The sequence below is a fragment of the Haliotis rubra genome, unplaced genomic scaffold (genome assembly GCF_003918875.1).
Source record: "Haliotis rubra isolate DU_JTF1 unplaced genomic scaffold, ASM391887v1 Scf265, whole genome shotgun sequence".
NCBI classification, from domain to species: domain Eukaryota; kingdom Metazoa; phylum Mollusca; class Gastropoda; order Lepetellida; family Haliotidae; genus Haliotis; species Haliotis rubra.
The window spans coordinates 758,925-777,450 of record NW_025766725.1 but is presented as its reverse complement, the minus strand read 5'-3'; the positions used below and the strand labels follow the sequence as shown (position 1 = coordinate 777,450).

The window sequence follows — 18,526 nt, the reverse complement described above, 5'->3', positions numbered from 1 at the left end:
ATTGCAAATGCGTTGTTCACTCATGCAGACGAAGTGGCTAATGTAATGTATTCCAAAAATGTAGGTCGACTGTATTCACATTTGATTATCTGATATATCCCCAGCTCCTGATACGAGTGACGGCTTCCCGCTCCTTCAATGTCGACTGAGGACTATCAGACTGAGGTATGCGGTGGCCATGTATATATTGTTGGCACGTGCTGGCTTTGGCAGGTAGCAGCGTTCACGTCTCGCGCCCTACTGCTTCTCCGTCAGTGCCCCGCTAATTGGTGATAGTCGTAGACGTTCGTCTCCCCGGGGGTTTGTTGAAGCGGATGGGTGGGTGGTTGAAGCAAATGCTTCTGGGGGAGAGAGGGTGATAGAAGCGAGTTGTGGTTCCCCAGGGGAAGGAAATTCAAGGTGGTTGGCGTTCCTGCCTCGTAGATCAAAATTGGGGGAACATTGTTCTGTTGTGGGGTGATCGGCTAAAGGTGACGGGATTCTGCCTTCCAAACGAGTGGTTAATAGCATGAGCACAGATGTTAGCTTTAATGTGAATGCGACGGTCAGTCGGGTTACATAGTGCAACCTGTCGGTAGCCATTGCGCTTGACATGCATGAGAATATTTCCTTGGAACTTATTTCAGCACTGGGAGTGTGTCAGTCTCTGGAGCAACATAATGTCGAGTGACTTCAAGAGCCCATTGTCGGGGACACAGGGGCCGTGGGGTAGCCTTAGTGGTTAAAGCGTTGGCTCGTCACGCCGAAGACCCGGGTTCGAATCCCCACATGGGTACAATGTGTGAAGCCCATTTCTGGTGTCCCACGCGGTGATGTAGCTGGAATATTGCTAAAAGCGGCGTAAAACAAAACGTCAGTCAGTCGGGGACACAACACAATCTCGGATGACGGGAAGAACACGATGTTGTGTGAAGGAAGTAACACGATGTCGGGTTCGGTAGTTTAGTTCTATGCCGCTTTTAGCAATATTCCAGCAATATTACCGCGGGGGACGCCAGAAATGGGCTTTACACATTGTACCTGTCTGGGGAATCGAACCAGGGTCTTTGGCGTGACGAGTGAACGCTTTAACCACAAGACCACCCCACCGCCCCCAATGTCGGGTGAAGCTAAGGAACGAACATCATGTCGGGTGTCGGGAATAACGTTACCCGGGCGACGAGAGGTACACTCTTTGGCTTAGCACTTGGTGCTGACATAAGAATGAGGTTCACGTTCTCCAGGCATATGTTTGCCTTGGGCGAATGAAGACAGAGGCTGTGTTAGTACGATACTCATTCCACAAATGCTTTCGTTTGATTGGAGGAGGTTATTGATGTAGAAACACCACATAGTCGCTAAAGGAGTGAGTGAGTGAGTTTGGTTTTAAGGCACATTTCACATACAGCATGTTTTTACTCAAGCCAGCTAACGGACATGGGCACGTATAGACAACCAGATACCCATGTCACGATTATTCTGGGTGAGTGAGTATGGTTTTTTGCCGCTTTTAGCAATATTCCAGCAATATCACGGCGGGGAAACCAGAAACGGGCTTCAGACAATGTGCCCATGTGGGGAATTGAACCCGGGTCATCGGCGTGACGAGGAACGTTAACCACTAGGCTATCTTACCGCCCCTTGATTATTCTGAAGATAGTCACGATATGCACACGATAAAAACAAATGTGTTAGAATGACGACGGAATGAGCAAAACATTATTTTTCACAGCACACAGTTTGTCATTTAGCAAAAGAACAGAAAAACGCCGATATCATTATACAATGTCGAACTGAATGTAGAAAACACCGACTACACTTATAATCCTGCCAATTAGAAAGCGGAAGCTTGATATTACAGAAGCATGAAGCCTTAAGGATTTTGTGGTTTCTTATAAAGTTTAACACGGCTGTTTGTTATCGCTCGGCAGTGGAGGCTGAGTATGAGCTATTGCATGTATTCCTGGAATGTAGAGGGCCTGTGTGGGACGTTGTCACCGTATCCCATGGAGCTGGATTGGGTTTAGTTTTACGAGAGACGGAACACAGCCCGGTGGCGAGGGTCACGGAGGACATACATGGGAGTGAACATCGTCACTAAGTGTGCTGTACCGTGCGAGCTTCGGTCAACCTGGGTGGGGGATCTTGTCTCAGGTGTAGTATGGGGTGGGGTGGGGGTATACTCACACGTGTGATACCGTGGTGGTGGAGGATATACTCACAGGTGTGATATTGTGGTGGTGGTGGTGTGTGTGTGTGTGTGTGTGTGTGTGTGTGTGTGGGGGGAATATACCCACGGTGTAATACTGTGATGGGTGGAGATCTAGTCACGGGTGTAATACTGTGATGGGTGGAGATCTAGTCACGGGTGTAATACCGTGATGGGTGGGAGATCTAGTCACGGGTGTTATACTCTGATGGGTGGAGATCTAGTCACGGGTGTAATACTGTTATGGGTGGAGATCTAGTCACGGGTGTTATACTGTGATGGGTGGAGATCTAGTCACGGGTGTTATACTGTGATGGGTGGAGATCTAGTCACGGGTGTTATACTGTGATGGGCGGGAGATCTAGTCACGGGTGTAATACCGTGATGGGTGGGAGATCTAGTCACGGGTGTTATACTGTGATGGGTGGAGATCTAGTCACGGGTGTAATACCGTTATGGGTGGAGATCTAGTCACGGGTGTTATACTGTGATGGGTGGAGATCTAGTCACGGGTGTTATATTGTGATGGGTGGAGATCTAGTCACGGGTGTTATGCTGTGATGGGCGGGAGATCTAGTCACGGGTGTTATACTGTGATGGGCGGGAGATCTAGTAACGGGTGTAATACTGTGATGGGTGGAGATCTAGTCACGGGTGTAATACCGTTATGGGTGGAGATCTAGTCACGGGTGTAATACTGTTATGGGTGGAGATCTAGTCACGGGTGTTATACTGTGATGGGTTGGAGATCTAGTCACGGGTGTTATACTGTGATGGGTTGGAGATCTAGTCACGGGTGTTATACTGTGATGGGTTGGAGATCTAGTCACGGGTGTTATACTGTGATGGGTTGGAGATCTAGTCACGGGTGTTATACTGTGATGGGCGGAGATCTAGTCACGGGTGTTATACTGTGATGGGTGGAGATCTAGTCACGGGTGTTATACTGTGATGGGTGGGAGGTCTAGTCACGGGTGTTATACTGTGATGGGTGGGAGGTCTAGTCACGGGTGTAATATTGTGATGGGTGAGAGATCTAGTCACGGGTGTAATAATGTGATGGGTGAGAGATCTAGTAACGGGTGTAATACTGTGATGGTTGGAGATCTAGTCACGGATGTAATACTGTGATGGGTGAGAGATCTAGTCACGGGTGTAATACTGTGATGGGTGGGAAGTCTAGTCACGGGTGTAATACTGTGATGGGTGGAGATCTAGTCTGTAGTCATGGGTGGGAGATCGTCACGGTGTAATATCGTGATGGGCGGGAGATCTAGTAACGAGTGTAATACTGTGATGGGTGGAGATCTAGTCACGGATGTAATACTGTGATGGGTGAGAGATCTAGTCACGGGTGTAATACCGTGGTGGGTTGGAGATCTAGTCACGGGTGTTATACTGTGATGGGTGGAGATCTAGTCACGGGTGTTATACTGTGATGGGTGAGAGATCTAGTCACGGGTGTTATACTGTGATGGGTGAGAGATCTCGTCACGGGTGTAATACTGTGATGGGTGGAGATCTAGTCACGGGTGTTATACTGTGATGGGTGAGAGATCTAGTCACGGGTGTAATACTGTGATGGATGGGAGATCTAGTCACGGGTGTTATACTGTGATGGGTGGGAGATCTAGTCACGGGTGTAATACCGTGATGGGTGGAGATCTAGTCACGGGTGTAATATTGTGATGGGTGGGAGATCTAGTCACGGGTGTAATACTGTGATGGGTGGAGATCTAGTCACGGGTGTAATACTGTGATGGGTGGGAGATCTAGTCACGGGTGTAATACTGTGATGGGTGGAGATCTAGTCACGGGTGTAATACTGTGATGGGTGGGAGATCTAGTCACGGGTGTAATACTGTGATGGGTGGAGATCTAGTCACGGGTGTAATACTGTGATGGGCGGGAGATCTAGTCACGGGTGTAATACTGTGATGGGTGGAGATCTAGTCACGGGTGTAATACTGTGGTGGGTTGGAGATCTAGTCACGGGTGTAATACTGTGATGGGTGGGAGATCTAGTCACGGGTGTAATACCGTAATGGCGGGGGGTCTTGTCACCGTTTAATACTGTGAAAGGGGAGTCTGATACGTAACCCATCTGGTTTTAAGTATGTGTACGTAGACTAAAGATGACATAACTAATTTGATAAAACAGCGAATCCGCACTGTGCAACTCTGCACAACAAATTACGCCGCTCCACATAATGGCGGAGACACGCACCACCGGGTCACTCATGACATCCGACTGTCAGAGAAAAGACAATGAAACAATGATCCCCTCCAAGCAAGGCCACCCCCAGTCCATTCCCTCCTTGTACCCCGTATTTGACACGCCACCCGGGGAGCACTTGTTCTCAAAGCATCGGTTATCCGCATGGACGGTCAGTAAATCACTGAGGGTAGCGCCACTTAATACCGTTGTAAGATGATAGCAGATTAAACCTAAAACAGCGGATTCCAGTAAAAATCAGTCGAGAAGAAAAGAGATTCGAATAAAAGCACGCACTATGGAGAAACTTGCGTGATTGGTGCTGTTAAACAAAATGGCTCTGATTGCCATACTGTCAGTTGGCCCTAATCCCAAACTTAACAACGCGGTCGGGTCACGTGACCCGAGTTGAATTAGATATCGTCTTCAAAAGATCAAATTAGGGTACAAATTGGTGATATTGGTGATATCGATGGCACTAAGGGTCCACTCGGTCTGAGTTATTGGCCAATAAAATTCGACCTACTACACGTGTCAGAGTCAATCATGGGCTCCAAACTGACGCGGGGCAGGGTCGAACGATCCAATATATGTGATGTAGTTAATCGTATAATTATTTCTGGTATATCAAAAGTGCAGTTTTAAAATGTTATTTTATCAATAAATTTGAGCGTTTTTATGCTGCTTCTTGCAGTATTGCAGTAATTATATCAATCCCTTACAATGGAGAACGTCCGAGATGACGGGAGACAGTGAGTGACTTTGGTTTTACGCCGCTTTTAGCAATATTCCAGCAATATCACGGCGGGGACACCAGACATGGGCTTCACACAGTGTATCCAAGTGGGGAGTCGAACCCGGGCCTACGGCGTGACGAGCGTACGCCTGACGAGAGACAGTTACCATATATGGCGTTGATAATAGCCATGAAAACCTTGAAAAGTAGATTAAATAATCATAAACCTTAAAATGTTGTTCTTGAATGAAATGTGGTAGAAGAGATAGTAAGGCCATCCATCTCGCTCACCGAAACTGAGCTAAACGGCGGGTAAAGGTTAATGGGAAATTGTAAACCCAGTTAAAACGTAATAAACAAATCGGTAAGTAAACTTTGACGCGAAACATAACGAGATGAAATGGAAAAGCCCGTAAGAAATGGGCTTCACACATTGTACCCATGTGGGGAATCGAACCCGGGTCTTCGGCTTGACGATCGAACGCTTTAACCACTAGGCAACCCAACCACCCAAATATAAAACAAATACTTACACCAAAACCACCCGAGGGCTAATACTATCAACTGGAAATGTTCTTCTATGATAAAACTAGAAAAGAACCAACATAAAACCTTCATCATAATTTGCTTCATCATCATAACACAAGGGAAAAGTGAATGGGAGCAATTGTAACACAGTGTTACAATTGCCCCCGATGGTAGTAGCCATGTTTCATGCCACGTCACATGTTAACCACTTTGATATTCTCAAATATTTCTACTTAAAATATGTCGTATTACCTCAACTTTACACTTGAAAAGTTAATTTCATACCAAGCAACATTTACTGCATTAAGAACGTTTTATTACGTTTTGTGACAAATTTACTTATCTATGTGAAAAACGATTTTTTGTTAACGGTATCTCGCCATGAGCCAGCAGCTGATAAAACCCTGAATGTGTACCGCAGGAAAGCAAAGGGAAATAACTCTACTCATCTACACTATGCTTGGGCGTAAACGTTTAGAGTAGTCGCCCTTGTTACAGTTGCCCCGTGTTACAATTGCCCCCGGTCTCACCTACCATCTTTTAACGCGTTTCTGGTATGGCAAGGACAGGAGATCGGACACCACCTTCCTCTCCGGGGATCCATCACTGTACGGCGATACAAATAACTTACTCGTGAGTGAAGGAGTTTGGTTTTATAACGTGTCAATCTTCTGGTGGAGGAAGGCTCGAAGTGTTGCAGGTTACACACATTTACCACTTCGGTGGTGCCGCGGGTTCTGGTATGGTGCTGACTGACTGACTGAGTGAGTTTGGTTTTACGCCGCTTTTAGCAATATTCCAGCAACATCACGGCGGGGGACACCAGAAATGGGCTTCACACATTGTACCCATGTGGGGATTCGAACCCGGGTCTTCGGCGTGACAAGCCAACGCTTTAACCACTAGGCTACCCCACCGCCCCAGTATGGTGCTGACAAACATAGAAACATGGTACCGAGGAACCGATATTCGAACCTACGATCAAAGGTTTCTTCGTGCCCAAGGGACGCAACTCTGCACAGCGAAATGCAGCGCCTTAGACGACTCGGCCACTTATAGCCTCAAATCACACGCCGATCTATTGTACTTGTTATAAGTGAGTGAGGTTAGGTTTACGACGCTTTGAGCAATAGTTTAGCAATATCACGACCAAGGGGACACCCCGTTAGTCGCCTTTTAGAAATTGGCTTCACACATTGAACCCATGTGGTTAGGTTTACGACGCTTTTAATTCGCAACCCGGGTCTTCGGCATGACGAGCAAATGCTTTAACCGCTAGGCTACCCCACCGCCCCTTTATTATTCTGAAGGCAGTCATGATATGCACATGACAAAAGCTAATGTGTTGACCAACGCCCCGTACTAGTTATAAAACGTGCCTTTCAGAAACACTGACCCCATTACTTTCAGCAGTCACTCTCCACCGGACAACTGAACCATTATGGAGTAAGTGAGTTTAGTTTTACGCCGCACTCAGCAACATACCAGCTATATGGCGGCGGTCTGTAAATAATCGAGTCTAGACCAGACAATCCAGTGATCAACAACATGATCATCGATCTGCGCAATTGGGAACCGATGACATGTGTCAACCAAGTCAGCGAGCCTGACAACCAGATCCCATCAGTCGCCTCTTACAAGCATGGGTTACTGAAGGCCAATATTCTAACCCGGACCTTCACGGGTCGAACCATTATGTAAGTCTGGACATGTCTGATTATCAATGAAGAAACAAGTTGGGAGTTTTCTGTAAACGTAGTGACGGTCCCTTGTCGAAGGATCAAGATACCAGCTCCTTACAGCGTTCTGGCGATCCCAGATCAATAGGTTTGGATTAATAAGCGGTCAGAGGTTGTCAGTACATAAGAGTAGCGTCAACGAGGGTACTTGTCCAGGGAATCTTCCCATTGTGGTGGGGAGTAGGTCTGTCAACACGGTCGACGTAGATATGCATACACGGGAGTGGTACAAGTGAATACGCGTATTATTGAAATCTAGCAATAGTGAAAGCATACATTAAAAGGAAGGTCATTTGCTCTTAAAGGTGGTCTTTTTCCAGTTCCTTGAGCTGGGATTACCCAATTGAAATGAAAATATTTTTTCAGAAAATAACGCTCTTGAATTGTCTTAATAAAATAGGAAATTGCCCAGAGACTTAATTTCTTGAAAATGTAGTAATCATGACTTTCCCGTTGATAGACTTGGATGTATTGTCTTCAGGGTCTTTACCACAGACCAGTGAGTGAGTGAGTGACTTCGGTTTTACGCCGCTTTTAGCAATATTCCAGCAACATCACGGCTGGGGACACCAGAAATCGGCTTCACACATTGTACCAAATGGGGGAATCGAACCTTGGTCTTGGGCGTGACGAGCGAACGCTTTAACCACTAGGCTACCCCACCGCCCCTCTCACAGACTACCTGACTGAAGCATACCTACACAGTGAGCTGTATAATCGAGATTCTTCCTGAGCTCTAGGTGTAAATGCCCCTCTGATGAAAGCACCCCCTCTTTTCAATACATTCAAGTGACGGAGAGACAGTTTCACTCACATTTTGTTGCTTTTGTAAATGGTGTTCGTCTTTAAAATATTAATCCATTAAGTTGAGATTCTATATTACGAAAATATTGTAATTTTTAAGATACATGTAGATATATACAGTGAGTGGTATCTTACATTTTCAAAATAGTAGAGGCTATACTACGGCTGTCTGTGCGTGTGTGCGTGCGTAGTTTGACCTGCGTTATAATAGGTAGTTAATGCGACAGGCTCATACCAGGAAACTTTGATAATAACGAAGGTATATTACACACACAACCTGAACACTGATTGGTAATACAGATCCATAGTGACCGCTGAAGACGTCAAAGGGCGGCTTAATGGACCTGACGAACGTGGTCAAGCTCGGACACTCCTCTAGTTGTGTGTCATTGGATTTTGTAGCATTCAACACATGCCCGAAATGTCATTCACTGGATTGTCTGACCCGAAATCGATTATCAACGGCGTTAAACAAAACAAAAAACACACTGCACATTAATTTCCGCCGTAAGTTGGAGAAATTTACCGAAAAAATTGTTCTGACCCCCGAAATACTCATGTCCTGAAAGTAAGTCCATCCCTTCACAGATAAAAGTGTTTGGTCTGGAGAAGTAACATGCAATTAAACACCCAACACCACACTATGAATATCAAAGTTCACGACAAAACGTTTATTCAAGTGAGTGGGTGGTTTTAAGCTGCTTTTAGCAATATTTCAATAATATTACGGCAGGGGTCACCAGAAATGGGCTTCACACATTGTACCCATGTGGGGAATCAAACCCGGGTCTTCGACGTGACGAGCGAACACTTTAACCACTAGGCTACCCCCACCGCCTCACGTTTATTCAAGCCATGTGAGGCCATTCATTGAAAAACAGAAAACACATCTTCCGTTCTCACTTTTTGCGGCAGGTCACGGCGGTGAAAGTCGAAAAAATGTTGCAGTAATTGTCTCCACTTGATCATAATCCTCTCTAATCCCTTAATCCAGTTCGTCCCCTCCTAAAGATGTCCCCTGGGGTGACAATTGTGTACGCTAATCCACTCTACCGATTCTTTTCGCTTTCCGCGAAGTAGATAATCCCTTGTTATACCGCTTCGACATGGCAGACAATGACTTGTAATCCGAGGTATGAATATGACAACTAATGGTCGTTCCGATTGCCTCAGCCGACGTTTTATCACAGTTCAAATGATAATCTTATCCACATAACTTACACGAGCCGGTAGCGCCCCGAGCCGAGGCGTGCCGAACGCTCACACACGAGGATTAAACATGTAAAAGTTGTCGTTGGAATAAAGCACACATTCCCCGGTATCCGGCACCTAGCTAATAAAGCCAGTATCAATCAAGGGAATATTTCCTTTCATTTACAGTGGGAAATGTCAGATATTTGACCCCCTTTAAAAATGTGACCTGTAGATTGTTCTGTAACTCTAACAGTAAATTAATGATAATGGAGGTAGAATTGTTTTATGCCGCTTTCAACGTGGCCATTAATTAGAGTGAGTGAGTGAGTAAATGAGTGAGTTTACGCCGCTTTTAGCAGTATTCCAGCAAAATCACGACGGGGGACACCAGAAATCGGCTTCACACATTGTACCCATGTGGGGAATCGAACCAGTCTTCGGCGTGACGAGCGAACGCTTAACCACTAGGCTACCCTACAGCCCCTTTGATGTTATCAAGTGCGTGGGTATAGTTTTACAGCCGTTTTAACAATAATTGAACAATATCCCGACTGGGGTCACTTTTGGCTTCATCCGTTCTAACCGTGTTGGGTTTTGAACCCGGAACGAACAAACACCTTTACCACTGGGCTAACCCACATCACAGCTGACTATAATGAGAGACATCTATAGCATCAATCTCACCTGTCAAGGGTCAGATGGTATTCGTGTTAAGTGACAGTTCGACACATACAAGTGCACGTAACAAGAAAGACAGATACAAGGAGGACCGCTTCAATTACTTAGTTTGTTTATCTGTGTGTTTAATTGTTTGTTTTACGGCACAGTCAGCAACACTCTGGCCAATTGAAAGGCACTCTGGAAATAATCGAGTCTGGACCAGGCAAATCATTCATATCTTGTGACATGTCTTGCAAAGATACGCGTGAGTGAGTGAGTTTAGTTTTACGCCAAACTCGGCAATATTCCAACTATATGGCGCCATAATGGCGGCGGTCTGTAAATAATCCAGTCTGGACTAGACAATCCAGTGATCAACATCATGAGCATCGTTCTACGCAACTGAGATATGATGACCTGTCAACCAAGTCAGCGAGCCTGACCACCCGATCCTGTTAGTCGCCTTTTACGACAAGCATGGGTCACTGAACATCAATTCTAACCCGGATCTTTACGGGTTCGGTGATAGGCCAACTATGTAATCAAGCTTAACCACATATCTCACGGACATCAGGGAATCCGTTCTAACCTACAATCTGGATGGTGGTCCATGGTATATAATTTATTCAAATCTAAAATCGTTCTAGTAAGTAATGTCTTTTTGCACCACCCTCAATATTCGCGTCCATGGTATATAATTTATTTAAATCTAAAATACCTGGGTTCAGTTCTAGTATAGTAATGTCTTTTTCATTCCACCACCCTCAATATTCGCGTCCATGGTATATAATTTATTCAAATCTAAAATCGTTCTAGTAAGTAATGTCTTTTTGCACCACCCTCAATATTCGCGTCCATGGTATATAATTTATTCAAATCTAAAATCGTTCTAGTAAGTAATGTCTTTTTGCACCACCCTCAATATTCGCGTCCATGGTATATAATTTATTCAAATCTAAAATCGTTCTAGTAAGTAATGTCTTTTTGCACCACCCTCAATATTCGCGTCCATGGTATATATGAAAGACTGTCGGGGGGGTTCGTCTCAAGACGACAGTCCCTCAGAAGACTCCCCTTCATTCCGAGCACGGAGTGTGCGAGAATGTCAAACAGTCTGGAGATGGGGCTAAATACCACGTCCCTTACACTGGCGGCGTGAAACGTACACACTCATCAGCCTTGTCACCAGACTGTTGCGACATTGAATAACGCTTTATGGCAGTCTCTGTGGGTTAGAGACAGTGGCCAATGGCGTGAAAGCATTCAGTGTATTGGACACTGGGATACATTTCTATTCTTTTCAGATTAAGCCGCTCAAAGGGAAAATCATCTAATTCTACTTTTTCAAATAATGCAACGCAAATTTTTAAAAAGTGTCCTGGTTCCATCAAACGGTAATCAAAGTTGTCCCCGAGTTGTTACCAAACATTTTTCCTACGGGCTGGGTGCGTTTGTACGAAAGAATCTTAGCGTTAACATAGCTAGATCGCGGAGGTGTACGATCGGTTGTAAGAAGCGATCTTAGCTATCCAGCTATGCCAAGGATAATTCTTACCACGACATCTTGATGTAACTTGTGTCACGAATTAAATGTCAATGTAGAAAGTTTGTAAAACAGCATAGATATATTTCAAAATTTCCCAAATAAGTTCTCTGACTTATATCGCAAATGTCCAGGGGTATTTTTTTTAGTATTTCTGGACCTAGATTTTCTAAGCTCTCCTAGTGTTAAGATGGTCGTAATGGGGAGTTTGGTGTCTAACGTAAAGATTATTGAACTCATAAGGACGTGCCTTGCTGCTCGTTTTAGTACGGACTAGACCCGTGAAGATCCGGGGTAGAATAGGTCTTCAGCAACCCTTGCTTGCCACAAAAGGCGACTATGCTTGTCGTAAGAGGCGACTAACGGGATCGGGTGGTCAGGCTCGCTGACTTGGTTGACATATGTCATCGGTTCCCAATTACGCAGATCGATGCTCATGCTGTTGATCACTGGATTGTCTGGTCCAGACTCGATTATTTACAGACCGCCGCCATATAGCTGGAATATTGCTGAGTGCGGCGTAAAACTAAACTCACTCACTAGTACGGAGGAACTACGGTTTTAGAGAACAAGCCCACTGATATGTCATGCCGCATTTCCTTTCTAAAAAGACACGCATAGATACCCCGACAAAAACTATACCGACTCCAAGCTGCCAAGTCCTTTCTTGACCGTAGATAGGTTCTAAACAGGTTAACAAAAAGTACCATTTTATAACGTCCTTAGGTCGGCATGATTTACCCCTTTAATGCCGAACGTCAGGCAGGGTTAGTGAATGAGTTTAGTTTTACTCCACTTTTAGCAATATTCCAGCAATATCACGGCGGGGGACAACAGAAATGGACTTCACACATTGTACCCATATGGGGAATCTAACCCGGGTCTTCGGCGTGAAGAGCGTACGCTTTAACCACGTGGCTACCCCACCGCCCCTCAGGCAGGGTGAAACAAGCACAATAAACTACGATTATAACGAGGTCAAATGGACCACTAATTTGATTTCGGTATACCCGTATTTCGTTATAAGCATTTCGACTAAAACACACATGGCCGGTATAAAAAGGGACCAGTTCGTTATATCCTTCATTTCGTTCCAAGCGCATTCGTTACTGTACCGTCTTTTAACGACTTTCCGCTCTCCGGGACGGCGCTCTATTCACTAGACCAAGGAGAGAGTCTTAGAATTCTTTTTAAAAAGACACGCATAAACAAAGATTACATTGCATTATGTATCGGATACAGATGGTGCAACAGAAATGTCATAATTCATAGTTTATAGGGTCCCTAGCAACATGGAATGCTTGATAACGAACATACAATAATGCGTAACAAACCATCCGCACAGTACTGTGAAGGATGAAGGTTGTAAACCACAACCTTGTCGTAACCCCGTCAAAACTGTCAACAGAGCGCTTTGGGATGGCATTGAGCGATTAGACTTAAAAGCCAACTTGCGACAACTGCTAAGGTGCATTCCCGTATATTACACAGACACCTCATGGAGAACTGTTTAGCATGCTATTTCACCACTAAGCCATAGACAAGTAATCGGTACAGGTCTCCCCAATATCAGGCCTTTATGGTGTAATGACAGTGGAATAGTTATTGTCGAAACCGTCTCTACTTAAAACTCGCTAGTTTAATACACTTTTCAATTCGCTCCATCGCGCGTAGGATGGGAGAAGTTAAGTGTGAGCTATTTCACAGAAAGGATCCTTTTATCCCCTGTACCCAAGCCAATAGCGCACGTTAGTTAAAGTATTATTATATACTTCTAGACCAAGTCAGGGCCTCATAAATCGGGGACCCCTTGTAGTTCTTAGTCTTGGAGAAAATCACTCAAAAGAATCCCAATGTCATCCACCCGTTTCTGGTGGGTACGTCGGGAGTTCGGGAATGCAACAGAATGCAACAAGGCTCCGCCTCGCTGGGTATAAACTCACATCATCATCATCGCTCTCCGCTAAACCTTAGAAGTCTTTAAAAAAAAGGTTGTTTACCTTTGTGAACAGTTTCAACTATGGCGTGTTTCTCATGTATGATTATCTTATGTGTGGGGCGTGTGCTCGCCGCCCGGGCTGTTAAACCTCGTGTCTTTGAAACTAGGATGATGAAGATGATGATGACGATGACGATGATGGGAAAGAGCCGGGTGATAATTAGATTAGGAACTAATAAAACGACGACGATGGTGTTGATGATGATAAAGTTGATGATGATAAAGTTGATGATGATGAAGTTGATGATGATGATGATGATGATAATGATGATGACGACGACGATGATGATGGGAAAGAGCTTGGTGTTAATTAGATTAGGAACTAATAAAACGACGACGGCGGTGTCGATCAATACATTTTTCAGAATGGTGATGATGATGATGATGACGTCCACGACGACGGTGGTCGTGATGGTGATACGCGAGATAAAAACACGTTGTGTCATCCGCGTAAACAGCGACGTTGGCAGGTGTTTGAATGTAATATATCGACATTTAAAACAAATACATTTTCAAAACTGATTGATCATGATGATGGGAAAGACGGTGGTGATAATTAGATTAGGAACTTAGAAAACGACGACGGTGGTGTTGATCAATACATTTTCAGAAATGGTGGTGGTGATGACGACGACAGTGGTGGTGGTCGTGATTGTGGTGGCGATACGTAAATTAAAAACGCATTGCTTCTGCATTGTTTCATCCACATAATATAGAATGTATGAATATATCGACATTTAAAACTAAAATACATTTTCAAAAGTGATGATGATGATGATGAAAACCCGAACTTACCGGTAAACATTCGCACTTGACACACACCATGGTCCCATGGGGAAGTAGAGCTGGGCTCCACCGCTGTTCCAAGTGGTAAAACGTCCCCCCCCAAGCCAACAGCCTACATTTAGAAAAGCTTTTATGAGACAAGAATAGGCATATTCAGCAGATCAGATTCTCGCTCCGAGAAGCGCATAAACAGCACGTAGCAAAGGCAACCTAGTCCAACATTCGACGATATGTCAGTACTACAATAGCAAGCTATTCACGAAATGTAAAACCCGAAATCAAATTATTTCAAATAAAATACATCAGAATAAGGTATGCGGCAACATCGTCACATCTATATCAACTCATTCATAAGAATATTAAAAAACTTTATTAACAAAACTGAAATACGGTAAAGGAACGTTGAAATACAGCTGAGGTCAGTTTTATGTAAAGCTCGAATCAAACCGAAACGCGGGCGAGGCCATGCATGGAATTCACATGTTCAATAACACCGCTGATTTGTTCAATGTATGAATGGAAGGTTCAGTAACAGGGTAGCGATTTAACATTTGAAAAGCAGGTTCGTATAGGGCGGCGATACGAAGAACGACGACTATAGAAAAACTTGTATGAGCTAGACATATTATGACTACGGCCATTCACGGCTTCCTCTATCACAAATATCAACAGACGCTTTGCTATATCACAGTCGAGGCGTTTAGAACGTCGACCGTACATTGCAACTGTAATAGCTCTAGCCAAATCTCCACTCGAGTCGCAAGACGGAGATAAGAGGAAAAACTCAAACAGATACTTTGTGATTCTATATCTATGTTCAACTGTTGCTCGTTCACCCCGACAATTATCTGTGGTAGCGGTTGAAAAAATATTTTCATAGAAGCATTGGCAGTTGTACGTAAACAAGCTTAATGAAATAGATATCATGAATGCAACGAGTTGAAATTGACATCCTTCCCCAGCACTGATAAACGAGGACGATGCATACACATTACTTATAAATCTTTTAAGCAAACAATATATCAAATTACATGTTTACCCTATTGGATATTTATGGTTACACGAGTAAATATTTAGGACGTCATGCCGTCCGATTTTGACAAAATGACTCCAGTGCGATATCTACGTAAGGTAATTCTTACCTGGAGTTCGGCTTTGCTTGTGTTCCACTTTATCCTCTATTAAAGGAAACTTTTTAAATTTTCGACAATCAAATCCAGGTATGGTCACAAATAACAGAAATATAAACATCCCGAATTGGGAGCCTAGCCTTCGTGTATCCATTTCCCCAGCGAATGAAGACCTTGTATATCCGAGTGTGGTCGATGCTCTGTGTCGGACTATCACGAGTCGCTAGGATCCGTTCACCCCCGACATTCGGCTTGGATTGAAATTGTGACAATCACACGACGATCTTAAACACAGACCAAATAAGCTTAAAATCACAATTAGAAAAAATCTCATTAAGCGTATGCCATGTGCTTGGGCCGAGTGTACACACATGCCTGCGCTGCATGAGCTGGAGTGAGTTTCATGCCTCGAGTGAGCGTGCACGCTGACTGGCGGCGCTCGCTATACCTGGCCCGCTTCTCGCCTGCTCAGCCTAGTCTATCGCTCGCTTGAGTCTCCCGCAACAAGTTGTTCGCATGCATGCTAACAGCTAATAAACAATATTAATTGGAGTTTAATTACTGAATGGGTACATATCCGAAATGATAGTTTGGTCTGCTTGACCAGATGTGTTTGACATGCAGTTAACATGGGATATTGATAAATGTGAACTTGACGTGTCTTGTGCCGAGGTCTTTGTGATGGTGTGAATGTGGGGAAATTGAAAACTGTCTAATTGGAAATTACGGAGGTTTGCGAATGGTCACTCGTACTTTTGTTTCGGTAATTGCCCAGTGGTAATTGTGGGGTTTACAAAAGCGAGATCTTGAAATCTCAGTAATATATAGAGTGTTACGAGATACCCACTCCGGGGTATATATTTCAACTGCTGGGATATCATCCCCTCGTTTCGGGTCCGGGTTAGAAGACTTACAAAATCGTGATACATGCCTGTCTATAAAAATATACTGAGTTAGGTTCGAGAAGGATTCTTAAGATTGATCAAATGTTTCAAGACAGCTTTATTGTCGTATTGTTTAAATCAGTGGAATTCTGTCGATTTTATTTTTTAAAAATATTATGCATCTGCAATTCCTTATACATTACGTTGTTATGAAAAAAGCATGTGGGTATTTCATGAAATATAACTGGGTCTTATAGCCTTGTAAGATTTTACTAAATTCACGTCAGTCAGATTCTAACATTGTTTATTACAATTTTGCTGGGGCCAGTGTACTACTTCGTATAAGTCATATTATCTTAACAATATATTCAATGCTTATCAATGATGTATCATATTTGTACTTTAAGCATGTTGGTACACATATAAGCCTATATACACACTGTAGTTTGTGAATGGTCAGTGTCTTATGAGACTATAAAGACTGAATGATGTTCGTGTAGAGTTCTAAGTAATTTTGAATACCGTGTAAAACTTACATGAACCTAATTCTGGCTGTCTCCCTGTTCGCATTTTGTTCATTTTACTTTGACGTATCAAGTGACACATTCATTCATTCATTCATTCATTCATTCATTCATTCATTCATTCATTCATTCATTCATTCATTCATTCATTCATTCATTCATTCATTCCCATCCATCCATCCATCCATCCAAACCCTCCCCCACCATCCATCCATCCACAAACCTTCCCCCACCACCCATCCATCCATCCATAAACCCTCCCCACCAACCATCCATCCACAAACCCTCCCCACCACCCATCCATCCATCCACAAACCCTCCCCCACCATCCATCCATCCAAAACCCATCCATCCATCCACCCAAAATCCATCCATCCACCCACCCACTCATGTTCACGCTCATCACAAATGCGTTAACCCACCACCCCAACACTACCCCAGCCCGGGAGTCGTTGCTTACTTGGACCCAAAACACAGCATCCCCATGTGTAAATTACCTGCGTGAGTTATGCTCCCAACCGACTACTTCATATCAGGTATTTGATAGTGTTTGTAAACATACACCTTCTACATTTATATATAGCGGTAGGTACGATGCCTTTCAACATTGTGCGTCTAATTATAGAGGAGGGTGTTTTACTGATGGAACGTTTGGGCACGCCTCATTGTGTCTAGGCGGCAAGACGACGTCGTGAACAGCTATTGCACTTATTTGAAACTCCCGTGGGAGAACATATATGACTCATTGCTTAATAGTTTTAATTATTTCATACAGACTGTATGTACACGACAAGTAGACGGTTTTGTTGTAATATTAAATTCTGCAACGTTGAAGTTGGCTTAACTGTCTCCATGCCTAAAGTGAGTTGATCCATCTTAAAGTGGTGTGAGATGATAGACAGTGTAAGGCCTAACGTCATCAGCCGCAAGGACGTTAGTAATCATTGAAGGTTCCATTCTATCACGTGAACATGTAGTCTAGCATCTTGTCTCTGAAATAAACAAATCTTACGAATAAAACAATATCTTTAACTTTTTTAGAAAGAGTGAGTGAGTGAGTTTAGTTTACGCCGCACTCAGCAATATTCCAGCTATATGGCGGTTTAAAATGAACCAAGAGACGTTTATCGGCCCTGAAACTGCAGTAATCTAGACTTACCTAATATTATAGGCAGCATTCATTCATTCATTCATTCATTTTACTTTTTCCCCCTCATTAACCCTATTCCTAAACTTTATAGAAATTGATATACATTCAGGGTTAGCATTTTAACGATATTTAAATTTATTTTTATCGATGGAATGGATACTGATTCTTTCTGTCAAACCAGATTCCGCCATTTCCACTCACGTGTGAAAATTAAATCCAAGGTGTTGTAAGTTAATTTCTTCTATTGAACGACGCATTTAAATACGTGTATATAATCCCGTTGATTGTAAAATCAACGCTGCGGTAATTAAACAAACCTGTTGATGACTTGTTGACACTAATCTTTCAGCTGATCAGCGCAAGTGACGTAATAACAGCTATTGAGAAATCACTAACAGGTTGCGTTTCGGCGCTTTGATCTCCTGTGTGTTTTGTGTTAGGACTGA

General features: G+C 43.7%; 1 protein-coding gene across 1 annotated transcript in view; it reads right to left on the bottom strand.

The window, feature by feature from the left end:
• The window catches only part of LOC124280336 (chordin-like), a 40,992-nt gene extending 25,026 nt beyond the window's left edge, over positions 1 to 15,966 (bottom strand). The window contains exons 1-2 of the mRNA XM_046716235.1: positions 15,535 to 15,966; positions 14,402 to 14,504 (exon numbers count right to left, since the gene is read on the bottom strand). Coding sequence (XP_046572191.1) covers positions 14,402 to 14,431 — 30 coding nt within the window. The 5' untranslated portion in view covers positions 14,432 to 14,504; positions 15,535 to 15,966. The remainder of the gene's footprint in view (positions 1 to 14,401; positions 14,505 to 15,534) is intronic.
• Between the last annotated feature and the right edge of the window lie 2,560 nt (positions 15,967 to 18,526).